The sequence below is a fragment of the Clupea harengus genome, chromosome 13 (genome assembly GCF_900700415.2).
Source record: "Clupea harengus chromosome 13, Ch_v2.0.2, whole genome shotgun sequence".
Lineage (NCBI taxonomy): Eukaryota > Metazoa > Chordata > Actinopteri > Clupeiformes > Clupeidae > Clupea > Clupea harengus.
Genome location: NC_045164.1, coordinates 21,371,291 through 21,397,965, shown reverse-complemented (window position 1 = coordinate 21,397,965; position 26,675 = coordinate 21,371,291). Strand labels below are relative to the sequence as shown.

The 26,675-nt window shown below is 45.4% G+C and overlaps 1 protein-coding gene and 1 long non-coding RNA gene across 3 annotated transcripts in view; one reads left to right on the top strand and one right to left on the bottom strand.

The window, feature by feature from the left end:
* The window catches only part of ide (insulin-degrading enzyme), a 27,995-nt gene extending 3,974 nt beyond the window's left edge, over positions 1-24,021 (bottom strand). Inside the window, exons 1-21 of one of the 2 annotated variants that reach the window (XM_012819894.3) lie at positions 23,870-24,021; positions 22,418-22,602; positions 21,024-21,231; positions 18,889-19,058; positions 18,163-18,285; positions 15,567-15,679; positions 15,234-15,396; positions 14,887-14,979; positions 14,695-14,786; positions 14,472-14,552; positions 13,868-13,971; positions 11,291-11,393; positions 10,628-10,750; positions 10,070-10,152; positions 9,142-9,286; positions 6,013-6,123; positions 5,655-5,775; positions 3,667-3,758; positions 2,825-2,936; positions 2,048-2,215; positions 1,356-1,628 (exon numbers count right to left, since the gene is read on the bottom strand). In XM_012819894.3, the coding sequence (XP_012675348.1) occupies positions 1,356-1,628; positions 2,048-2,215; positions 2,825-2,936; positions 3,667-3,758; positions 5,655-5,775; positions 6,013-6,123; positions 9,142-9,286; positions 10,070-10,152; positions 10,628-10,750; positions 11,291-11,393; positions 13,868-13,971; positions 14,472-14,552; positions 14,695-14,786; positions 14,887-14,979; positions 15,234-15,396; positions 15,567-15,679; positions 18,163-18,285; positions 18,889-19,058; positions 21,024-21,231; positions 22,418-22,602; positions 23,870-23,955 (2,749 nt within the window). In that variant the 5' untranslated portion in view covers positions 23,956-24,021. The remainder of the gene's footprint in view (positions 1-1,355; positions 1,629-2,047; positions 2,216-2,824; positions 2,937-3,666; positions 3,759-5,654; positions 5,776-6,012; positions 6,124-9,141; positions 9,287-10,069; positions 10,153-10,627; positions 10,751-11,290; positions 11,394-13,867; positions 13,972-14,471; positions 14,553-14,694; positions 14,787-14,886; positions 14,980-15,233; positions 15,397-15,566; positions 15,680-18,162; positions 18,286-18,888; positions 19,059-21,023; positions 21,232-22,417; positions 22,603-23,869) is intronic. The other variant, XM_031579442.2, reaches the window with a different exon arrangement.
* LOC116223304 lies at positions 23,716-26,675 on the top strand. The gene is made up of 3 exons (XR_004165027.2): positions 23,716-23,759; positions 25,983-26,120; positions 26,251-26,675. It is a non-coding gene; the product is annotated as an uncharacterized LOC116223304 (long non-coding RNA).

Genomic DNA, 26,675 nt, shown 5'->3' with positions numbered 1-26,675 from the left:
TTTCTCGGTATATTTTTGTGAGAACAAAAAGAGTTGACAAAAGACAGATATATACATTTAACATGTTTTCTTTTTTTATTCATAAAAAAAAAAACAATGGTGCTGCAACTGAGCAGTTCTTTAGCAGTTATCTTTGCTATTCCATATGGAACATTAATATAATCTTCATCCTAAACAGAATTTGGGCTTCTTAGCCATTGTATGGTTGAATAAAACATTTTTCTTTTCTTTTTAAATCAAACAGAAATGATTTGGGCTTCTTAGCCATTGTTTTTATAGGATGTTTGAAACATTTTTCTCTTTTTTGTCACACAACCATTAACCACACCATGACACAATCTAATGCCTCTAAATGCCCTTTTACAGTAGTCTAGCCGCGGCTATCATATTACGTGCACTGTCTATCCCTATAGTGGTCGGTTTGTCTTCAATTGCCCAGTTGCTTGCAACAGTTTTGGAACTGTTGTGCACATGCCTCTGCAAAGTGGAGCTCTTCTGTTTTCATGCACGTTAGTGTAAACGACTTTAACTTCCATTCGTCGGTGATTAGATGTGCAGTTACACCCAGGTAGTTATCGTTACTCACAGAAGTCCAGTGATCCCCTGTCAGCGCCTGATGTTTCGTAGCAGCCAAGTCATTTTCCTTTTTTTTCTTTTCAGCTTCATACAGCTCGTGGATTTTTGTCATTATTGTGCGACTTTGCGGTGCTTTGATACTCGAATCCCTCGTTGCCACTCGCACAACTTCGGTGAACCCCTCGTCCTCAACTATATTAATCGGTCTACAGCTTTTAGCAATCCATTTGGCAACTGTGCTAGTCAACTTGTCACAGGCACACTTAATGAGGGGCCTACGTTGTTCAGTGAGGGTGGTTTAGCGCATTCCACTTTAACTCCCCTCGCCGACCAACGCATGCATCGCGTTGAGGTGGTACTTAAGGCTGGTATTGCTACGGTGAAACGATAACGTCTTCCCGCAGAGTGTGCATATCACTGGTTTTATTGAATGTTACATCTTTGTTTTTTTTAAACACGAACTTCCCATTACAGCGGCGACTAATGCAGATTGGGCGGAATTGTGGGTATATTGGAAGCTCATTTTGCGCATGCGTTAAAAAAATTAACTTATTAATCCTGTAATTTAATCATAACGCGTTAACGCGTTATTTTTCACAGCTCTACTAAATACTAATAAAACATGCAACTTCATCTCTGAAAAACAATACAAATGCTAGACAGATTACCTAAACAATGGTCTCCTGGGTCAAAACACAAAGTAATAATTACGGAGAATTGGACTGACAGCCCACTGATGCCACTGCCCCACAAACTCCCTCCCTCCCTCCAGCCCTCACCTCTGTCGAAGTTGTACTGCTGGGAGATGATCTCGCCCCAGTACTTGGCACACTCGGCCGCCAGCTTCTTGGGCTTGTCCAGGCGGCGGATGGCCAGGGCCTGGATGTGCTTGTTGAAGGCCTCCTCGTTCATCTCCGTCAGCAGCGTCTCCATGGCGCGCAGGAACGCCTCCACGCGGCTCTCCAGGTAGTGGGGCGCCTTCTCCGATTGGATGATGAAGCGCAGGCCCTGCACGCCATTGGCCCGTCGAGGCCCACTGAACACTATGTAGCCTATTGCAGGGGATGAAGAGGACGTCCGTCATTAAAGCTCCGCTTTGCGGTTTCCAGTCAGGCACTCTTAAGGCATCAGCGCTGTTAAAGCTATCTACACCTACGTCTACACCATCCAAAACTGAATCTGCTCCACTGTTTGATCTGTAGTTTAAAACTGAATCTGCTCCACTGTTTGATCTGTAGTTTAAAACTGAATCTGCTCCACTGTTTGATCTGTAGTTCAAACTGAATCTGCTCATTGTTAATGGACTCATTTCCTCTTATCAAGTGGGTCAAAGACTGCGTAAAAAGATTAAATAAAAAAACGAAAACAAAATTGGTTGGAGATCAAATGTTTGTTCGTGTGTGTGTGTGTGTGTGTGTGTGTGTGTGTGTGTGTGTGTGTGTGTGTGTGTGTGTGTGTGTGTGTTTCTTACCCAGCTGCTCTTTAGTGCGCAGTGTGTTGAAGCAGGGCTCGTGGATGATCTGGCAGAAGAGCTCCAGCAGCATGTTGTCATGGGTGGTCTGCATTTCTGTCTGGTAGTAGATCTCTATGCCACAGTTATTGTGCACCTCATTCCTCTGCTGGTACACAAACCACCCCCCTAGCAAACACACACATGAACACCAGTTTACTATCCAAACAGAGCACACACACACCTGGATATTTCAATCCAAGAGACACCTACGGCTAAAGCATTAAACTGAGCCTTTGAATTTTTGACACCAAGTCCACAATGATGTTATATTTCAAGTGAGCTTTAGCAGCATGCATTTCAATTTAATTCGCTTCCTCTGCAGACTCTTGGGCTTACAAAACCTCTCTGACAGTTTAACAATCCACAGGAAATTAGAGGGGGGGGCAGGGAGAGAGCGACTGGCTTTAGGGGAGATGCAGTGGTAATGCTCTTTACCAGCAGTTCATATGGAGGACAGCACAAACTCTCCCAGAGTTTGCAAAGGAGGCACATGACTTTGTGGGATTTCAAATAACTTGGGCAACTGTGCCATATCATCAGAAAAGACATCACAACAATCTCTCTTGGTACAGGTGTGTGTGTGTGGGTGGGGGGGGACAAGCAGGGGACAGAACCTAAGAGGAGGACTGAAACTGTCAACATACAGGAGTGTGTGTGTGAGAATGTATGTGTGTGTGTGTGTGTGTGTGTGAGTGTATGAAAGTGGAACAGAGATGGACAGTGTGCTCCACTTACCATCCGGCACCTGTACCTCCCTGTAGCGAATCAGCTGGCTCGGCAGGAGGGGCTTTGTGTGAGCGTGCTCAATGAGTGTGTCCTCTAGCATCTGCATCATCCCCAAGGCCGACTAAACGAGCAGGAGAGAGGGAGAAACAGAACAATGAGCTGCCACCAACAGATCGCTCTGAGCTTGGAAGATTTGCCAACAAGAACAACCACTACACTTCATGTGAACATATACACTCTTCAGATGTCATTCAGTAGGCAGCGTACGGTCATCCACCACTTTCATCTCATTTCACTTCCGGATCCTGTATGGTGAGCATGAAGGCTGAGGGGAACAGGTCTCTCTGGCATGAAATGCTACCGTAATTAGGGGGCCGCAGGGCATTGGAAATCCTCAGATGCTTTTATATGGTTTGATATATGGCCTACCAGCTGCAACCGGAGGCTGAAAAATGGTTGCGGTGCCATTCGAAGTAAAGCTACGAGGTACTTTATTACACGAGGCGCTGCGGAGGGCCGGTGAAACTAAAGCCGTTAAGCTCCCCGTGCTGCATCAGGCTGCATGGCCACGACCACTGGGCCTGAGTCGGCTCTGGCCTCAGAGAGCTTCAATCAGTGCAGGTCTAGCCTCAAGCTCTCTGGTGACAGTTTCCTAATCAACTTCTAGGCCACACACACACACACACACACACACACACACCTAATCTGCAGGGAATCTGTTGTATCTGTTGATAGATTTAACAATACAAGCCGACATAGTTCGTCTCCTGATTTCTCACTCACACACACACACACACACACTCACTTTTCTTTCATCAATGTGCTGACGTGATGAGCACACATTAACGAACCTGCTTGGTGATGTTGCCATGGATAAGAGTCTCGATGTGTAACCTTGACAACAGCTGCGGAATGAAGGCCTTGAGTCGGTGCAGCGTGACATCTGCAAAAGAGAATTCAGACAGACCCACTCAATCAATCAAGTGTGGAGCGCGCACTCATCATCATCAGCATCGCCGCCAGTGCAATCAGCTTGGGTCTGAGTTGACCCCTTCAAAAGGGAGGCAACCAAGTCTGCTCGGACAGCGCCACTGTTTTCTCACAGACACACTTGCAGACAGACAAGACAAACAAACACACACACACACACACACACGCGCTCTCTTCCTGACTGCGTAGGATGGCCACTCAATATTCACACTGTGTCTGACCCAGATTCAGACAGTGCAGAGTGACTGAGAGGCAGCCAGAGATGAGCAGTAAAGGTGAGGAAGGAGGGAGAGGGACAGAGGACAGTGATGAGACAGATGTATGGACAAACAAACAAACAGAGGACAGTGCTGAGAGACAGATGTATGGACACACACACACACACACACACACACACAGAGGACAGTGCTGAGGGACAGATGTATGGACACACAAACAGAGGACAGTGCTGAGAGAGAGATGTATGGACACACAAACAGAGGACCGTGCTGAGGGACAGATGTATGGACACACACACACACACACACACACACACACACACACACACACACACACACACACACACACAGAGGACAGTGCTGAGGGACAGATGTATGGACGCTCAAACAGAGGACAGATGTATGGACACACAAACAGAGGACAGTGCTGAGAGACAGGCCATTTGTGGACAAGAACAACACAAATAAATGGAAGAGACAGAGAGAGAATCAATCCGTGGGTTGAGTCCCAGCCTAGTGATGTACTGGATACTGGATGTGCCTATAGAGGCTTTAACAAGCATGAGAACACAACCTGTCTGACATCTGCTCCAGCACTTAATCCAGCATCACTGGGCCTTATAAAAACCAACAGAGCCCAGACAGTTACTCATGTATGGAACAATACTGTGTGTGTGTGTGTGTGTGTGTGTGTGTGTGTGTGTGTGTGTGTGTGCAACCATGCTACTCCGTGGTTTCACTCTTGGAGGGCGGACATCCCTTCATCCCTTTCAGCCACCAGAGAGGAATTTCAGGCTTTGACTTAAGGTCACAAGAATGGAGCACACCCTGATGTGCACTGTGTGCTAGTGCCCGCCTGTGAAGGGATGTGTGTTTAGATGTGGAGATTAGATTAGCTAGATTAGACGTCGAGATTAACACGCTTAGCTACGCCGGGCTGGGCTGCACAGAGCGAATTTGAATTTAAAATGGCGCCAAACTGTGACGGGCTCGTTATGGACGATCTCCTCTGCAGAGGCAAACCGCGCCGATCCACCTTCTAACGTGCCGAATGACGTCGAAGATACAATCTATTGTGATCATTCAGCGCTCACCACGGTGTTTCTGCACTTTCGTATTTCAAAACATGTATGAGGTAGATCATGTTGGGAAGTTTAAATCTGGAAAGTTTGAAAAGTAATTATAACGATAGGAAATGGCAAACTGCCCTATCTACATTTATTTTGTTAATTTGAAATCTACCCCAAAACACTCACTGTGGTAGAAATGGTTTCTCTCATCGTGACAAGTGGTATAACTTAATGTTGCGTAACCATGGAAATACATTTCATCAGTGGAACTACCGAGATGACAAGCCTGCATGAAGACATTTTTACTCATTTAAATAAATAAAAATGTAATTCAATGTTTAATCCATTAGTAGAAGTGGACTATAGCATTCATAATTAGTGAACTGTAAGTACGGTTTTCATTAGCTTAGAATAAGCGCTTCGTATCTACATAGGGAGGGGGTCCTCATCCACAGAGTTCGCCATGTTTCTACAGTAGCCCATAACGGAAAAACAAAAAAAACACTGTGTGTGTGTGTGTGTGTGTGTGTGTGTGTGTGTGTGTCTCTCTCTCTCTCTCACCCTCCAGAGCCTCTTTGAGCTCATCTTTGGTCCAGGCCACCTCGGTCATCAGAAGCCTGAGGTAGTACATTGCATGCTGGTGAGGCTGCTCTGCGCGGAAGTTGTTTAGCGACCTCATGTACTGCAGGCACAAAATCACACCCAATACAGTATTAGCATCAGAACTTACTAACTAAGTCACTGCTGGCATCTTTAGTTAGGAACCGCACAAACACAACAGAACCAGCACACAAAGTGTATCCTCACACTCTGTACTCTCATATGTAATATGCCTAAAGTAGTTATCCAAATTATCCAATGGTTTCAGCTGGTTGCTAAGCTACTAGGAAATTAGGTTTCCCTGGTGGCAAGTCCTTACCGCTTCCTTAATGATGTCGAAGCGCTTCTCGTCGATTTCAAAGGTGGTCATTTTCTCCACGATCTTCTTGAGCAGGATGTGCTGCTTGTCGTTGTAGCCCTTCACAGAGAGCTGGGTGATACGACAGGGAGAAACAGGGGTGAGAGACAGGTGACATTAGTATACAAGGGAAGGGTGTATGGGTGTGTGTGTGTATGTGTGTGAGAGACATAGGAAGGTGTTGATGTGGTGAATAAGGGGGTTAGGGGCAGTTTCCAGTGGAATTGAGAGGAGTGGATAAATGATGGTGTGCACGCCAAACATAATCACACATAGTTTCACACACACACACACACACACACACAGTCCGCTCAGTTGCTTTCTCTACATTTTAGCACATTGAAAGTGAAACGCTGACCTCGTCAAAAAAGGATTCCCAAGTGGCAACCAGGCCTGCATCCAGAGGGGCAGAGGGAGACGTGAGGTGCTGACCCCCGGCTGGACTGTCCAGAGCTGGGCTCAGAGCCTCTGCTTTGCCCCCCCCCCCTAAACCTGATCGCTGACAGGAGGCTAAGGAGCTCAGACTGTGAGCGAGAGCCTTGAAGGCCCATCTGTACTGGTCCATTGTGAAGCGCTGACGACCCTACTCCCCTCCCACACACACACGAGTCCATCATCCCTCTATAGAGTTTCTCTCAGGGCACTGTCCGGGTTATCTCAGCCCTCTTCACAGCCTGACAGCCTCATCCACTGCTAAACTCTGTGTGTGTGTGTGTGTGTGTTTGTGTGTGTGTGTGTGTGGGTGTGTTGTTTGAGGAGATAACAGTAGAGGTTATCTGAAGGCTTGTTCCCTTCCACCATGTCAAACAGCCTGTCTCCGTGAATCAGCAAAGCCCAGGGCTGCACTGTTCTACACTCAACTCCATCCATCCCTCCCTCCCTCTCTCTCTCGGCCTGGCTCTCTCTCCCTATCCCTCCCTGCAGTTATCTATTCCATCAACTCACACACCTATGCAGCACCCTCTTCCTGTGAAGGCCAGTACTGCAACCTAACTTTATATAAAATAAATAAATAAAATCCACTCAGTCACACCCTCCACAAAATACATCAGAAACACTGACATGCAGTGATGCAAAAATGCAAAACAAATTTCTGTAAACAGATTTTTAAACTGGGTAAACCAGATAAAATGCTGAATGTTAGATTCACACACACAAAAAAAGAGGAGCAGTGATTTGTGGAAAAGAGGAGAGACAGGATTACTTCACACACAAATCCACCCCCCATCCTAAATCCGAGCTGGAGAGTTAAAAAGAAGCACACCCAAGAGTCTGAGAGTGACGCCAACCAAAGGGAGCCAGTCACACTGGAAGCCATTTTGCACACGCGCACCCCATCTCCCTCTCTCACCCCGCGGAGCTATTCTCAGCCTTGTGCGGCTCGGCTCTGGGGGATATCAGAACCCCTTTCACACAAAGACCGCCTCAGAAGGGACAAGCGCAGACCTCCGAAAGCCCCCCGGTTACGGCTGCAGCTCGGGCTGATGAGCTCGGTGCGGTGCGGTGCGGTGCAGCGGTGGCATTTCTGCTGAGTCACTGTGACAATAGTTGGATTGAAAGGCAGAAATAAGACAGACTGGGGATGGACGGGGCACGGCGAGGAGAGGAGGCTCATGATGCTCTCTGGCTGACATTGACTGGAAGCGGCAGACAAAATAATGTCGCACCAAATTAAGCACTACTCTCCAGGCAGAGACGGGAGGGAAACACACACACACACACACACACACACACACACACACACACCTTCCTCAGTCCTCTTTGTCCCCTGCTGGGAGTGTGTCTGTGCCTGCCTACTCTCTCTCTCTGAGGTCCTGTCAGGTTTGTTTTGTAGCCATCAAAGCAGGCACATGCAGCAGTCTGTGACAGCTACTGAACCTGCAGTTTTCCATCCACATTCATAAAATGGATTTAATGAAAAGTGACTATACAGAGCTTACAACGCAGACCTGTAGCCTACACAGTAGAACTGTTACAAGATACACGCCATGCAATTACGCAGGCACACACACACACAGCTGGGACAATGTCAACTTCCTGCATTGTGCTTCTTTTTTGTAGTAGATTAAGAGAGGACAGCATAAAAACACATCAAAAGAGAGGTAGACAGACAGACACGGAGAGAAAGGGGGAGAGAGACAGAGAGAGAGAAAGAAAGAAAAAGAAAGAAAGTGGAAGGCTAAGCCAGAGAAAACATGCTCCAACAAGCCAGAACAAGAAACCGAATCACAAGCCAATCCTGTGCACTCCCAAGCTTCAAACTCCACCCCCCCTGGACCCTGGTCCCACTCCCTGGCACAAGAGCGGGGCGTGGCAGTCTGGGCACTCTGTACTTACGAGGATGGCATTCATGCCCGAGGCAATGCCATAGACTAGCCCGGCCAGGCGGGCTGCATACGTATACTCTTTTAAATCGTCCTTCAACAGCCTGAGAAACAGGTAGGTCATGTTGCAGTGCAGGGGGTCTGTGTAAAGGTAGCGACTAACGGAGAAGAAACATGAACAAACAATAAACAAAAAACAAACTAATAAAAAAAACACAACCAAATAAACAAAAAAGGACAATATTTGCTGGCGTATAACAGGGGAATGAAAAACAAAGCAGAGAAAGAAAAGAAAGAAAAAACAAGATTTGATGAGGATAGGTGAAAAGCGAGCGATCAGAAGAGTATGGATATGCAGCCCGTCGACCAGCTTTCCTGCCCCGTAATAAGGGGGTCAGAGTTGATTGATAGATGCGGCTTCCGCTAAGGCCTCTATGGGTCACAACTCCTTCAACTGACCCATTTTCTAACACCATCTGTGGAGCTGCTCCACTAAGAAGTATATATACGCACATCCACCGCCTCCACTCATTGCCAAGAGACCGTCCTCCAAGAGGGTTGGCCCTGAACACGGACAGCTCCCAGTCACCTCCCAGGGATGACAAGCCTCCCCATCCAGTGACGAGAGAGGGGGAGAGGAGTGGCTTGAGAAAGTCCACGCAAAGGGAGAAGTGGGGTGGGGGTAGGTGGGGTGGGTGCTGCTGGAGCACACAGGATGGTGATTGGCTACAGGAGTAAGAGTGACGGGCGGCCATTGGATACTTACATACATCCCATAGATGGTGTTTTGCAGGTCATAGCCCAAGCCAGCGAGTTCGGCTGCATATGCATACTCGTTGAGGGAGTCCTTCAGGAGCTCCAGGTACAAATAGGCCATGTTACAATGCAATGGGTCCACGTATGCAAACGGGCTGTGGGAAAGAACAGTAGCTGTGAACCCAAACACACAAACACACACACACACACAAACAAACACAAACCCACACACAGAGGACATCAAAGGGTAACAGGGTATTGCAAACGTGTTTGCAACACAATGTGAGAGACAAGAGGAGGAGAAAGTCGATTAGTGCAGAGAGACAAAAAATAAAAGTTTGTTGTAAAGGACATAGGTGCACACAACGAGACATTCAACAGATTCTAACACATTCCTATTTCGATGATTTGTTGTTTGTCTTGGCTCAGTTACTCTCATTCATCTATTGTAAGTGTAAAACGGTAACAAACTCGACACACAAAGGACGATGTGAGATCCAGCGGAGAGAGACACTGCAGACAGCAGATTAGGCGACAGATTGAGCACGCTCGGCCAAGCAGAAGAACAGCCGCCCAACAAAAGCAGAAAAAAAAAAAACCCTCATCACATTAAGCCATTTAGTAAACAAGGTGCCTTCCATGCAGACAAAAGGGAGACATTTTCAGCCAAGGAAAACAATTGTGGCGCAGTTAAGAGCGTTGGCACTCAGAAGAGGAACGTGAGAGTTTCAGCTCATCGAGTGCCACAATCCCAGGATCTCAGCTTTGAATGCAGTATTGAAAGACATTTACTATTCCTCTACAAACTTAAGCTAAACATGTCGTTTAGACCTGTAGTGGCTAAAATCCCAACACTGGATGACCGTTGACTGGGATGGGTCGAAGTTCCCTGGGGTGAAACCAAATGAGAGAACATGTCAAACTGCTTAGTGACCTACCTGAAGAACTCAAAGTTCAGACAGGCCTTGGGCAGGAAGAACTTATCGTCCTGCTTGAACCACACCTTACTCATAGCCGTGTCCTGTTGAAAGGAGGTAGAAGAGAAGAAAATCATGATGTTTCGCAGCACAAGTGAAGGTGTGCTTCCTCTCCAGCTGTTCGAACAACAACACATAGCCAGCTGATCATTGAACAAAGCCCATTCCCTTTCTTCTGCCGTCTCATTCCATTCTTTTAACAGCACTGCGAAGTTCCAGGCTAAGGGGAGCCATTTTGTCGGCAACGTTTTCCAACGGCAAACAAATAGCTTGAGACACTGCAGGAGTCACTTTAGCCACACAATTAAAGCATGTGTATGTGTGTGTGTGTGTGTGTGTGTGTGTGTGTGTGTGTGTGTGTGTGTGTGTGTGTCTCAGAGCGAGAGAGAACCGTGTCTCGGTGTCTCAAAGACTTAGACATGGATTTGACAAAGCAGTCGTCAAACACTGTAAAGAACCTTGAAGTGAGAGCGCGGAGGAAGGCTAGTGGAGGCGGTGGCAGAGGCGGCGGCGGCGTACCTTTATTAAGGTGGGCATGGAGGGCGCATCCTTCTCCAGGGGGTAGATCTCAAAGTTGTTGGGGATGAACTCGTTCTTCATGGGGAGCTTGAACTTGCCGTTGAAGTCGGCGTTCTGCCATTTCTGTAAAGACACGGGAGAGGGAGGATCAGAGATTGGGGGGTGGGGGGGTTGGGGTGTGCAAGGCTACCCAGCTCTCTTCTCTTTTATGACTCACACACACAACCCCCGTCAAATAAGCTGAGGCGGGGAGTCCGTGAGCGTGTGCCCCCTCCCCCTCTCTTACAGCTTCCTTCCCACACCTCAAAGTCACCTTGGCTTTGGACCCGATGAGGGAGCGATCACACTGCATTTCCCCTCAGAAAATTGAAATGGAGAGGAAATGGCTCACTCTTGAAGAATGGCTGCCACTGAGCCTACATAAAGGCTTACCCATTTTAAAAATGCCCTGGAACGTGGAGGGCAGCAGCAGTGTGCCCATGTCGAGCAGAAGCATAGGTACATCTCCCCTCACCCGTCAAGCCGTTCCAGACAGCAAACATTAAGCTCAAGTGATGGGTAATGAAGGCTTGGACTTGGCAGTAATCATTACGTTGTCTATTAGAAAAAAAAATGGTTCTGGACCAAAAAGCTAATTAAGTTCCAGCTCCAAGCATGGCTTACCTTAATGACCTCTTCAGAGATGGCCTCCTGCTTATACTGAGTGCCATACCACTCCTCAGTCTTGTCGGTCTGTCCTTCGAATGACTTTGACACCACCGCAACTCTGCAGGGAGAAAAAAGGATTACATGGGAACTGACTCTGTCCATCTCTCGAAACACACACACACACACACACACACACACACACACACACACACACACACACACACACACACACACACACACACACACACACACACACACACACAGCAGTGCCTTAACCGGATCTGTTGTGCTTTCCTTTTCCAGGGAGCTCGTGCATTATGAGGAGCTCGGAGGTTACTGGGGTGGTATGACGCACGGTCAGATCGATGCACTATGTTTAGAGGTGAGTCCTGGCCATCTTGCTCCTGTGATCAATGGACGTGATCAACTCCCAGAACAACTGGCTCGCTATTCTGGGCGAGTAGCGTCAATGACCATCAAGGAGTCTATGCCACAGGGCAAACTAAACTCAAGATGCAACAACAACAAAACTATTGGGGAAACAAAGTACATGAAGGTCATAGGACTGCTATCCAGTGAGCAAATAATATAAAATATATATACACACAACTGAACTGTGTGCGAGGTTGCTTCAGATAGAAGCATCTGTTGAATGAATCCAAGGGAATGTCAATGTAAACAGCCCAAAAAATTGTTTGTTGCCATAAAAATACATTTTACATTTTTAATTAAGACGTGTGGAAGCTGACCTAATTGAGGGAACATAAAGTGCTACATTTTCTTTCTGCTGACTGTTAACATCCTCAAGAAGATCCTTGGGAATACCTGGAGTCTGCTCAGGCCAGTTGATGTGACTCCATCCAACAAACAGATTCAAATGACCCGCCAATATGAATGTCTGCGCACAGGCAATCACACACACAGCTGCACTCGACATTTACTGTACAGAAACAAAAACAAAGAGGAACAGGTGACAGCTATTCAGTCATTTAATGTTTAAAAACCCAATAAGAGACCGCTCTTCACCTCAGCAAATGAAACGTTACCATGGGAACCATAGGTTGTTTTTATAGGAACTGTATGGAGGCCAGGGCAACAAAGCTGATCCAATTTCAGCGTGAAGACTGCTAAGGCCATCTACGTGTCCCGGCTCCCCCTTGTGTTTTGGGTTTGCCCGCTGGGCGTCCAGAGGGGATTACATGGAGAGCCGCGCTGCATTTGTATCTGCCGTCAGACACTGCTGTGGCCCAGCTATCGCGCGCGCACACACACACACACACACACACACACACACACACACACACCCCCCTGCGGTGGTTCTCTCCCTGCCCTGGCCTAATTTCTCCAGTGAGGACCACACAGGTTTACAGGACACAATAATAAAAATCGCCCAATGGAGCTTAAGGAAAATAGCAGACAGACACGTCACGTCTTCCCCCTTCTGACCCCACCATTTTCACTTGTTTTTACGGTCCTGCACCTGCAGTCAGCGAGGTCTGCATGAGCACACTGGTGTATCATTTCACTCACACAACCCGTGTGCTGTAACTTGACTCCTGGGTTATTTTCACACACACACACACACACACACACACACACACACACACACTCCTACAAGGGCATCTGCACATCTGTGCGAGGAGGCCAGGGCCCGAGTGCAGCGCAGGCATGAGCTCACAGCCAGTCCTGTCCACACCGGAGCAGGCTTCTTCACGAGCCTGGGCCCCACCAGCAGATGATGTTGGCAGCCAGGACGAAAGAAGTCAGGTGAGAAGCCTGCCAGGATAGAGATGGCTTTTGGAAAAAGCCTATCGTTATAGCAAGATGGTTTTTTTTTGCGATCGCAAGAAGCCTGTTAGGATGTCTGTAGATTTCACTATACTTTGTGATGAGATGAAAGGCAGGCCAGAGCAATCAACAACAGAAAAGATTGGGGAAAAAAGTACAAAAGAAAATCAACACACACACCTTTCCTTTGAAGTTGCAAAGGAAATTGAATGTGCCCCCTCTCCCCCCTAACATTCCAGAAATCCGGAAGAAAAATAAACTGTGTTTAAAATCAAATGCGGTTGGCGGTCTCTCAAAAGCAAGTCGTACCAGGTCACTGGGTTTCCTGTTCCCAGATCAGACCTATTTCAAGGCACAAACTAAAAAGATCCAACAAAACGGCCCAGAATAACATTTTAAAAAAGGACACCTTGCTAGACACTCCCCTCAGACCTCTTCAATCTGAAGTTTTGGGGTTAGTGCAAAGTGTGTCTAATCTGAGGCCACATCAGAGCGCTTTATCTGACAGTGATGGAGCGAAGCAAAAAACCCTCAGAGCATTTAGGGCACAAAGTGCGGGCGCTGAGAACCCATTCGTCTGAAAAATGTGGGTCTCAATGTTACACAGGGAAAGAGGACAGTGGAAATAACTTCTGAAATTGACGGCCTGGAAAAAAGATCACATAGATCAGATGGGCAACCAATAAAAAGAAGACGGCCTAAAACTACACTTCACCTATAAAACTTGCAGTGTCTTTGAAAAGATTCCCCCCCCCCAATAATATTCTCATTCATAGAATGGATGGTTCACAGTTCAGCACCCACCTGACATTCTCTGGTCTTAGTTTATCCAGCACCATCTGGATCAGGTCGGGCCTGAAGTCCTCCAGCAGGTACTCCGCTGCCAGGATCTCCTCCAGGGGGTAATACTGGAGACACAAGGGGGGTGTGTAAGCATAAGAGGGCGAGAGAGCGAATCCACAACAATTTTGCTGTATGTCGGTGGAGACAAATCTCGGCACATTTTGTTAATACCTCTGCTATTGCAACTAACATAAAATGTGACAACACACTTTCCCCTCTCCTCTGTTTACCAGTTCTCATTGTGCTATTCTGATACATGGGAGACATGAGTGACTGATTCACCTCTGTAAAGCTAGCAAACATGGCATTTAGCAATTAGTGCAAATAGAGTGAACGGGAGGTGAAATACGGCGTCGATGACGTGGCTACACTACTGCCACGATAGCCTCGCGTCTCGGGTGGTGAACGCCTCAGCCCTAAAAGGGAGCACAAACCTGTTGCGCGCCCTCACACCTCCCACTCCCACAAAGCTTCAATTATCAGCAGTCGGATGATCCGAGCCTTGCTCGTAACCATGACTACAGCCTTTTCAGGCCCCCACGGAGATCGTGATGATGGAACCTACGTGCAACAAGCCGGCCACTTTAGACGTGTAGCCCCGAGGACGCTCCTTGTCCTTGAATCGAAAGGCAACATTGTTAAGATCCTGCGGAGGAAGAGAAAGACAAAAAAAAAAAGAAAGACGTGAGCGAGCAGGCAGGCACAGGTCTAAAGAGAGGTATAAAGAGAGTCTCGGCGGCAGCAGGAGGAGGCTGCGGTATCCAACGGATACAGCTCAAACCACTCACCTTACATTCCTGGAACACCCACTCTTGGGGACCCTCCGTGCGAAGCTTCTGAACATACTGGAACATGTGGAAGATGATGTCGTCCACGTGCACTGCAAAAAGGCACAGACACACCCACGGGTTAGTGACGCCATAAAACCATTTTCACCACGTACGGAAAGAAATGAAGAACTCGGAGGGGGAAACACTCACAGAGTCCTTCTTCAGTGAGGTCCACGTTTATGATGAAGAACATGAAACCTTTGGCGCCCTCTTTCTGACCTCCAACTAACGTGTTCACCCAACCTGCAACCACAGAGGACATTAGCGTCAGGATTCATCACAACTCAAACCCAACCAGTTTCAGAACAAGGCCTCAAGCAAGCATAGGTGATGGTCAATAACACAACTGTAAAGTACAGGAGAAAGAAAAAAACATCCCTGCCCATTTCGGGTCAATACATGTCAATTTCCAAAGTCTGAGCTATTCCATCCAATCAGCTAGTTCAGGAAACGTATGGATCCCGTGTGCCATTCACATAGATAAAACCATCACTCACCTTTAGACTTGAGCTCAGACAGCAGGCTCCCGGGACCCTCATGGCCGATCAGGTGGCCCAGGTAGTGGCCAGGGTTGGACTTGAAGTACTTTTGCAAGTCGGGGATGGGAAAGGTGACATAAAGGTTCCTGATGTCCTTTATGGGGACAACTTTATAAAATTGCTAGAGACAAACAGAAAGAGGAATAGAGTCATTTTCATTTTCTGCCATTCTGCTGTGCTGTATTGGTCACTTTGAGGAACACAACCAAAGGGGATCTACTGTGTGTGTGTGTGTGTGTGGGGGGTGTGTGTGTGTGTGGGTGTGTGTGTAAAACAAACACAGGAGCTCACCCTAAGGTGCTCCTCCTGGAAAGGATGCTCATGAAACTCTGGGATAGGGACAGACTTGTTCTCCACCTCCCCAAACAGCTTGACCACCATGGAGGTGAGGTCATCCAGCGACTCTAAGGCACAAACGAGAGAGTGTGTAAGAACACGGCAGAAAATGACTCATTTAACTATTTTCTTCTTTTAGTATGAACACACACAGTGCTTAAACCAATCCTTTATAATGCTAATGCTCCTGAATGTTGTGTCCAATCCACAATGTAATTTGTCCTTTGGCATAAGCCCTCCTCCTACACGCAGGGTTCTTGCAACATTTCAAAAGTAAAATGTAATGCTTTTTAAGACTTTTTTAAGACCTCAACAAATATAATTTAAGACCCAAAAATGTCACAATTTCTTTGGAATACTCAATTCAGGGGTGCAAACTCATCAGGGATGAAAAAGGTGACAACGATGCAAACCCCCTAGGAGGGTCCGGGGCATGCTCCCCGGGGAATGTATTTTATATATAAGAACATTTTGCACATTTTAAAGTTCAATGCATCAATCTGGTGCACTTTGACAACAAAATTATGAGGCTTGATCTATGAAGAACTTTGTGCTTTTGTAAACAATTTTGTGCTCTGGTAACAGTTTAATCGTAAACATTCCTGTGTTGAATCTTGCACGGGCACAGGCCAACCCAACCTGCCTCTAGTTGAGCCACAGTAATGGCATCCTCCTCCTAAAATTCTCTCATTCTGAAAACAAACTGAAGTAGGAGAGTGGTAAATTTGTTCAGTTGCAGTGAAGCGCCTGGCAGTAGAAAACGGGTCAGTGTTTCAGATTACAGATTACATAGGGACGTGTGGACAGGGGAGGCAGAGCCTCATAAAAAGTAAAAAACTAAATAAATATTAATATGTATCTACTGATCTGTGCTTTAAATCAAATGTTTGTATGATTACGATGATTTTTATAATCAAAATCGCTGAATTTGACCATGAGCATGTTCCAGTTCAAACAGAGGCGACTCGCGAGGTGAGGCAGCAACGAGCTGCGCCTCATCTCAGATTGTGCAATCCCTCACACACTGGGTTGAGCACATGCCTTTTGCTTTCTCATTGTTTGTCATCACTGAAATATTTGTAGACACTGTTATTATATGTCGTTTGTATCCATAGAATAGGTAATGTATTTCACGTATGTGAAGAAGCTATTTAGTCTTGCTGATCTGTCATAAAACCACAGTGAAAAAGCACATAGGGGAGGCAAACGTAACCTCTGCCTCAATGAAGGGGGCATGCGAGAGCCTGGAAAATGGTCTTCTAATCCAGTGAAGTGATAAATACATAATGGGAGACCAATGCCAGAGCTAAAAGGTTTGCTTTAAACGACAGGACAGAAGATAACTTTAGCAGCTAAACTCCGGACCAAACTCGCCTGACAGCCATGTCTTATGTAAATGTACATTTTCCGGCGTTTTCACACTTAGATGTCAAAAGTTACAGAGAAAAAGACACTGTACTATCCGATAACACCGTTATTGTAACCAGCAAAAATGGTTGATGTGATTTGCGAGGCGTCTGTCAGCCAACTGTCTGACTTTAGCACGTTAGCCTACGTTAGATAGCATAACGTTATCGCAGCGTACCAACGTTACACGTTACCGTAAATGGCATCTTAAAAAGGCCGCTCGAAACCAACGCTTTCGCCCGAAAGACATGTCTTGTAATACACCTGTCAATTACGGCATTGAGGCAGCTACCTTCCATTTCGAACAGACCAGAAGACTCGAAATAAAAAGCGTGTCATGGTGACATGGGTTGGCCAAACAAACAAGCTTGAAAGAAATATTCATGACTGCTTGCGTTCACAGATTACTTGGACATACCCAAGTGTGTGTGTGTGTGTGTGTGTGTGTCGAACCTCACATCGACCACCGCGTAATGGCGACACGCAGCCTGACGTCAGCGTCTGTAGCCGACGTACCGTAAACGACGTACCGTAAACAGCTATTAAATTGCGGAGACTCATTTTACACAATACTAAATTAATCAACTATTAGATGTTTTAAGATGTGCCACTGTGCTTTCTCATCGTCATTAAGCGCACCGGCAAAAAAAAAAATACCTACAGCAACTTTACGTGAAATTTAAGACAATTTAAGACCTTAATTACCCAAATTTTAAGACTTTTTAAGGACCCGCGGAAACCCTGTGCACGGACACTGGGAATTAAAAATGCCACCACACTTTTTTGCTGGTGAACGACTTACGTCTTTGTACAAACCCAGACACAGAAAAGCACAAGACAGTGGTGAAAAATAGTCAAGGGGCAACTATGGACATCCACACTGCCAATTGCCAATACTTTTATGTCCCAGATCTAAGAGCATACACTGGGCAGGGGACTGGTGCCATGTCTGGAGGTAGATGTTTGATCAGTGATCTCCCATGTCGGTCTAACATATTCGTGGCCATGATTTGCAAAAGGGAAAATGTTGGATGAAGATGTAACACTTCCTTTAAGTGTTACCAAAATGTTCAGCTAATTGGTTTTGGTAGGCCTTCTATCCAAGTCTTGCACGCACACACACACACACAGTCCCAGAGCTCACCTCTGCCCAGCACACACAGACCCATGAGGTTAGAGGAGTAGAAGGTGGAGTGGAATTTCAGCAGCTCCTGGCGGACATCGATTCCATCTTTACACGGTCTCGTCTCCAGGGTCAGCTTATTCCCTGAAAATAAAAGAGGAGGGGAAAGGTGTTACACCTCCAGCTGGCTGCTGTGAGGACCTACATTCTCTTTCTCACCTTTGACCTTAAATGTAAATAACCCTTCACAGACAAAGCACAAGAAGAATCTGAACTAGACTGGAAAATCCTGCAGTCTCATTCCCCTTAACAGAGAGTTTAAAGAGACAACCCACTGCACCTACAGGCATCTGACACCTGTATGTATGCCTTTGGTTCAAGCTGAAATTTAGGAAGAGCATGGGTAAGGCTTGACGTGACAACGCTGCCACCCAGTGGCGACTCAGATCCTAGATAAAACTGATCTAGTTGAGACGCATTGACTACACCCAAATCCACGTTATGGCATGCAAGGGCTTTTGTACTGTTTTCACGCAAATATACTGAGGAAGATTTCCATCCTGGTAAGGTTCAGATGATGGTTGGTTCACCACATGCCAAAATGAACCATCCAAATCCAAATGATCCAAGCAGAATCGTCTACGTACATATTTTAAAATGTCTAAAAACAGCACTAGTCACAACTGGGTGCGGGTTTCCGAGCTCCTATTTGCTATTCATTTAACGTGGGCAGCGTAAGCTTCCTACCGGTTCCGAACTTGCTGAATGGGTGGTTGGGGTTCCCTGTGGCCTTCTCCAGCTGGAAGAGCCTCCAGGCGTCGTTCATCAGGTTTTTCTCGTGCTCCGAGTCCACGGCGTTCACCTCCCGGTCCTTACAGCTCTCATCGAACAGGGGGCACAGGAAGAACTGCGCAAACCTGCACGGACATACACACGTACTCAACTTAATCAAGAAACAAACTGATGGGAGGATACACGGACAGAAACACACACACACACACACAAACGCTGACCAAATTAGAGACCCACAGACACAATATAGACAAACATGAGACACACCAACATGAAAGAGCATGCATTAGCATGTACAATAGTATATATATATTATTATTAACTTTTTTTTTATACTGATAATTTAAGGAAACACTTTGTTTTATGTGTTCCTGTTGAGAAAGCCTCTAGGATACAAAATGTAGGAAGGAGGCTGAAGCTCCAATGACACACGTATAGCATAATAGCAGCTGTTTGCAAAACTATTTGCATAGGTTTCAACTGCAATGTAAATAAGAATATAAATCAAACAATTGAGTATGAAGGCCATTTGTAACACAACATGCTTCAACACATAACCACAGAGAAAACTATCTGCCTTTGGGTTAAACCGATCACCTCACCTCGATCACCACCACCCACCCGGTGGTCTGGGTGATCTTTGGAGTCAAACTAATTAATGTGCCATCTTTCCTAACTATACTCGAGGAACGTGCCCTTTCTGAATACTTTCGGAAGCCAGTGAGAGACAAGCAGTCTGACCCTATGACTGAGTGCTACGGTGTGTGTGTGTGGATCGGATCATCCTTTATTATCTAAACAACTATAAAAAAATATATATATATATATATACATACATATATGTATATATTTACACACACCACACCTGTAATTGTCAATATGTTGCAATGGTGTCAAAAAAATAAATCTTCCACACCCACAGGTAACATTTCAAAACCACTTAATTTGTGACAGGAGATTTTTGGAAATATAAACACTTGCACTAAGGTAGGGGGGTGGGGCTTGATTTACCTTTAAGGAAAACCTTACTCTCGTTACAGACAGCAGGTCTCCAACGACCCACTACATAATGCAAAGCGGCATCAAGGAGGGCATGCCTTACCGCCTGAAAACGATTCTTATTCAGGAGCTTTCGTAACAATAGTAAGCAGCAGAAAAGCCATAATTAAACTACAACACAAGTACACCACATTAAACACTACACCAACATTCTGTATGACAAATCTTGTTTAGAATATGTTAAGAAGTTATAGTTTATAGTTCAATGTTTAGCAGATGCTTTTGTCCAAAGTGACAATACATTTGATTTAAAAACAAAAAAATGATAACGACTCAAGACAAATGAGGCATTATGCATAAAGAAGTTCCACTCCAAACTGGAAACTTAGACGTGCTCCGTAGCATCCTGGACACAGAAGAATACTCTGCCCTAATGACTGACCAGTCACACAATACTCTCCCAAGGCTGTATGCGACCCCAAGGTCATCCACAGGGGCGAAACCTGAGACTGGGCACAGCGCACCCTGCATCCGCAGGTCAGGGGGAAAAACGCAACACGATTCCATTCACTGTAGGAAACTAGAGCCTGGTAGGTCTTCCAGATGGTCCTGGACATCAGGCCTTATTCAAAAGCCTCACACCTACACAGATACAATGGCACACACCAACCAGGTAGAAACATGCAGCATGACAGGTGACTCTTTATGATCAGCCGAGCGAGGGGTTGAGATGACATTTCATATGGTGTCCTCACTGGACGTAATCATTCATCAAGACACGCTGAGTACCAAGGCCTCATGTATGGGCCTACACCTCTAACATGACTCACCCGCATTAGAACAAAGCTCACTGCTGTGTGACGTCACTGCGCTACGACTGGCATCAGAATAAGCACTACAAATCTCACAAGCTGAACGACATGTTGGAAGCCTACCAAACAGTTACTAAAGCAAGCCATCACATTAAAGCCTATAGCACTCTACCTTGCCATTGTAATCTCAGGTAAGTTAACATATTGAAATACAAGACTGGATGTACACAGCTAAAAAGATACAAAAAGGTCAAAGCAGGGACGCCCCACTTCACTCACCTGTCTAGCGCCCCCTCCAGGTGTTCATGAGACACATCAAAGTAGTAGTTGGTGTGTTCTCCGCTGGTGAAGGCGTTTGAGCTGCCGGCGTGCTCGCTGAGGAACTGACTGTACTCATTCTCCTTGGGGTACTTCTCGGTGCCCAGGAAGAGCATGTGCTCACAGAAGTGAGCCAGGCCAGAGATGTTGCATGGGTCAGAGAGGGAACCTGAATGAGAAAGCAAAGCAGGTAGGCAGAGGTGCACTGTGGGTAAATATCAACAGACACACTCAAGATTTTTTAACTTGCACACAAACCTGTAGGCGTATCATGCCGCATGCCTTATATTCAGCTACAATGGCTTGCTCATGCTGTTTGAAGCTAATGCTGTGGTTTTCACCCAGTTATACTTGACAGAGATGTGAGAGGTTTTTCCACTGGAGTTGGAATTGACCTGGTTCCAATATGTGGAGCAGCTGATGTAGGTGATATAATATGATTTTATGATGTGATGTGACTTCCTGACATACAGGCAGATGATCAAAGGTCAAACTCCACAAGTGTCCTAGCTTTATGATGAAAGGCGAGACCACAGGAAAACCATCAACTGTTACACTACTGTACAAACAAAGACTGGTTTTCTAAGAAGCTTAGCTCTGATCCGAGACAACCGATGACAAATTCAGGTCATACTTCCATAGTTCTCCCAACCCTTTTACATCCACACCAGCACACTCTGCCACTGTTCCCAGTGTGTGCACTACACTTTCACTGAATGCTTCACTGCCAATATCCCTTTTTAAAGTCTTCCTTACATTTAGAAAAAGGCTTTGTATAGAAACTGTAAAAATGACAGAAATGGATGAACTGCTTGTTTTCATAGAGCATGTTGGGTTTCTGGCTACAAGCATAAAATAGAATGCCTCCATCTAAAAGAGACAACTGAATTACCGTCCAAAGGGAATACCTGAATTATTTAGAAGGGCCTGAACCTGCAAGCGGTTGAGTAACTAATCGGAGAGAAGCATGCTCTCTGTGTGTGTGTGTGTGTGTGTGTGTGTGTGTGTGTGTGTGTGTGTGTGTGTGTGTACAGAAATGTAAAGAACAGTGTTGAACAGAGCTGACGTGACAATTCTGTTTATCGGTTTTCCAAATGCGGTACTACTGCTTACATTCCACAGAAAACAACAAAGTGCTGATTAGTGTAGGGTTAGGGCCTATTCTGGCATGGTACACTGTCTTGCGTAACAAACACAATACTGCTGATGTAAGGGGAACAACTAAATATTTTAGTATGGAAGACAGGACCTTGTCAAGGCCCCTGTGGCCTGTGGCAGGGGACAGTAGGCAATGTGTAGGTGAGGTTATTCTGGAGACTGCTTAGATAAAGGGGGGCTAGTGAGGCGGTACCCACCTATGTGGACATCGAGCGCTGCGGAGGACTTGTCTGTAGTGGGGTCGCTGATGAGCACGGCTTTCAGGCCGTTAGTAAAATCGAGGCCTCTGTAGACCCGCTTGTCCTCTGGGGATTTGATGATGTCGCTCACAACCCTCTTCACGGCCGGGTCTGTCATGCTGAAAGCCTGGGATGACAAAAAGCTGCAGTAAAGAGGAGGAAAGGATGTCAACTCGACCCCACCACACAGGGTCCAAGCTGCATTTTCTGATTACTTGATATCAACCAGCTTATGGTGACGTCAACACTGTACTTAAACTATATTTCCACAAGGGAGCAGGAGCAAAACACTTTGCCTACCAATTTGGTTGGGAATTGAATCAATGCAGTCTGACCGGGGCCCAAATACTGAGAGCTGGTCTAACTGCTTGGATTACTTAGGTTAGGAAAGATATACAATACCTAGCAAACAAGAAGGTACACCCTCTCAATACATCTACTTGTAATGTTTGTCATCAGCCGTAATAATGATCTGTACAAACTTATTTTACTTAGGTATTTATATGTAGGACATCATATCAAGGTGGCAACAACGAGTGCTGCTAGGCACCATCACCGATGAGGGGATAACCTACCCCCGTCTACTCATCTGATGTTACCGGCATTCTTCCTATTCACATAGGGCTTGGAATAGCTAGCTAAACTGAGTCGATCACAGACAAAATCTAGTCAATGTTATTTTTAAGTGGTGTCTATAATATTGCCTATGAAAAATGCAATTCAGCTAAAACTGGGCTGTTTCCGAAAACGCCTTCTCAGTGATGGGTAAAGTTAGCTTGCACCGACACACGTGAAAGTAACAGTAATTACCTGATTTAATAAAGTAGATACAGGGCAACTTATGTTGTGGTCGAGTAGCTGGGAATTACATCGTCTCACTAACATTATTATGAGAACACTGCTTTAGACAAGAGAATTATCTATTTAAAAGGTAACATGCTTGCTAGCCAGAGCTAACCTTAGGTAACGTTGTACGTCAGTCTCCCCCGGCACTACGCTCATTAGCTAGCACTAGGTTTCGCCGAGTAACATTAGCTAAGCTGAACTAGCTAGCAAGGTAGCTTGCATAGCTAGCTAACGTTACTGTAGCAATGTACACAGCAACAAGTATCAAATTGAAATAATTATGCAAACAACACAATAAACAGTCCAATGTGAAATTTGTATTTGAAATGACCGGATTAACTTGTACGGTTCCAGAGCTAAGAATAAGTTTCGTAAACCTAGCTGGCTAACCTATCCATTCTTTTGAACGCATTGCTCTGGATTTTTATTAGCCCTCTAGGCCTGCTAGTGTTGGGTAAGCTATCTTTCAAATACACCCTTTATCAAAAGCAGCAGTCGATGGTGACCAAACACTTAATAAGCCTTTTGCATGATAGTTACTAACTATGGCACTTTCTTACTTACCTAAAACCGTTGGTGAAATATCGACAGGTGCTTAAAATAAGTGAGATTCTCGTCAACTGGGCCGGCCGGCTAACACATTGCAGCATTCTTCAGACGTCGATAACAAAAAGCGTATGCGTCTGACATCGCCACGACGGAATAGGCATGACCAATCAAATCGGAGTGACCCCCGTCACGGCACGATTAGTTAAATTGAGTGCGAAGAGTTCTCAAAGCAGGGGTCTAACCCGATTTAATTCCACCGTAACTGAATTTTTGCCAAAAACTTTTGGACCTGTCCGAACTGAATTAAAACAAATGCATGATATTGTTTTCGCTGCAACTCATAACGTTTAATCAATATCAAAGGTGTAAAGCTTTTTGGTTTAGGCCTGCATAAACTATACATACTCCAAATGCAATTTAAAAAGTGGTGCTGAGTAGAATTAAATTGCACTAGATTCAAATGTAAATATTAACTAAATGAAATGTAGCTTCTGATTAAACTAACTAATACTGTGTTCAGGAAACATACTACTTTATTCTCAAAGCAATATGTTTTCTGAAATGTACTCAAGTGTTCTTAGTTCAGGCAAGTAGGCTACGTATAACAATTCAGTAAAGTGAACTAGATTGAATTGAGTGTGTCAGAATGCGCTGTAATTGTTGCTTGCTACGGGGTTTCAAGAGTCACTCTACAGGGAAATACCAAGAGGTGGCTTGAGGAACAGGCTGCATTTTGCTAAAGTGGATTTAAATTAAGATGACTATTATATCGTCTGGCTTCTTTTGTTTAAATTCGACATGTTGAGACGTGCGTTGTTTAATGTGCAGTTGTTCAGTTAGTTTTCTAGGTGAGCTAAGTTAGCTAGCAAATTATTAACTAGGATTTTAACTCACAATAGTTTTCGCTGTTTCGTTAAGGCAATTTCAGCCACCCACTTAGAAAAGTATGTCGTTTTACACTCTTATTGGCTTGCCGGTTTGGTAGAGAAAAATTAGCTGGTGTTGGGGGAGAGGGACTGTCTTTTGCTAGCTTGCTAGGGGCGCTCATAGTCAGAACAGTCAACAATCCGGAAAAAAAGACAGGAAAGGTTTAATATTTGGAACAACCATTTTGTACTTTGTGTGGTCTATATTATAATATTATATTAATATATATAATATAATATTTTGTTTTGAAATGTCTGGCTCTTTCCAAAAGCTGGGTGTCTTGACCGATCTTCCCTTGTAATTTAGTGTTGGTAGACACATGATAGCCTGCATGGGATTGTATTTTAAATTCTTCTTAAATGCATGTAAACCAGTAGTCATGATTTTCTGCCATTTCTGAAGTTTTTTTTTTTTTTTTTTTTAACCGTTTTTAAGCATGTTATTTTAAGTTAACTAGTTCTTATAACATCCTGGAATACATTTGAATGGCATATGGTCATGTGAAGAACCCACCTGTCGTCCCCATAGACTATATATGTCTATGGTCATCCCCACTAGCCGCCCAGGAAATTCACTGTGCAGTTTTGTGACCTGGCCTGGTCAAACTCAAGAGAATGTAAGAACAGCTTTTACGGCCAATGGACCTCATTCTTGAACGCAGTTAACTCCACTCCACTTACAGGACAGTTCTGAAATTCCTGACCGTTTTTTAAATCTGGGATTGGTTCTTAGCTAAGAACAGGAAATAAAAATGCAGAAAATAGTCTTAGATAGGCCAGTTTGGAGAGCGCCCATGTTCTTAAGGGCTGATTTTGTGAGAAAGCATTGGTGATTGCGTTCACATCAATTTTACAGACATCCTCGGATTTAAATAATTATAATAGACATAAATTCATGCAACCATAACCAAGAAAGTACTTAACCAGTTAAGTAATACAAGATCTGCCCTCTCTTTTACCGTAGCCTGCCATTTAAGATGTTTGCTTCTGATGCTGCAATCCAGAGAACGGAGATACTGTATATGAATACCCATTGTCTTTCACTGGAGGCAATCAATGTCCAAGTTTTTTTTTTCAGTTTTGAAGTTTCTTTTATCAAAGTTAATGTGTCAAAATGTGCTATTGTACGGCCCTCAGTCTTTTTGCTTCCTTTTAAAATAACAGCCAAACACCTTCTCAGATACTTGGGTCTTGTTCTTTAGACCTTCAAGATCCTGTATGCCTGGAGACTGTTCAGAGCAAGATGCTTTACTGAGGCCTTGAGGTACGTGGAGGCCATTGCAACGGTGCTGTTAGCCACGTCAGCTAGACCTGGCACGGCTATGACCAGACTCCTGGAGGTAGGTATATCAATCCTTCCATAGACTCTGTCATGCCGAGAAGCTCATACGGTTAGTGTACTTCAGTAGAGCCAAATACTTTGGCATTTTCACTGATGTTGAAATTGGTGGCTGCGTGATTTTTTTGTAGCTTTGTGATGCACTGCCTCAGAAGCTACCGGACTGGATTGAGCCTACCTGGATGAAAGACCTCAAGAGGTCGGCTAAACACCCGGCCCACGTGGACCTCAATGAGGCTCTCAGCCTTAGCCAGATCCTATGCTGCCACCTGACAATAAGGCTGTCACAGTCTAACACTTTCTATAAGGGACTGTTACGACCCCCAGCGCCCCTGCAGACTGTGTAGTGGCCATGCATGGCCTGCAGGCAACAGTGGGGACGACGACGATTGGTGGATTGACCTGGGGAGGTGTGGGGGATGAAAGGACCTGTGGACACCTGTCTCTCAGCACACCTCATTCTATACATTCTATACTCACACTTGCACAATTCCTAACCACCCTCACACTGCTAACTCCAAACCAGACAGACATCAAACCCCCCAGACATGTTTCC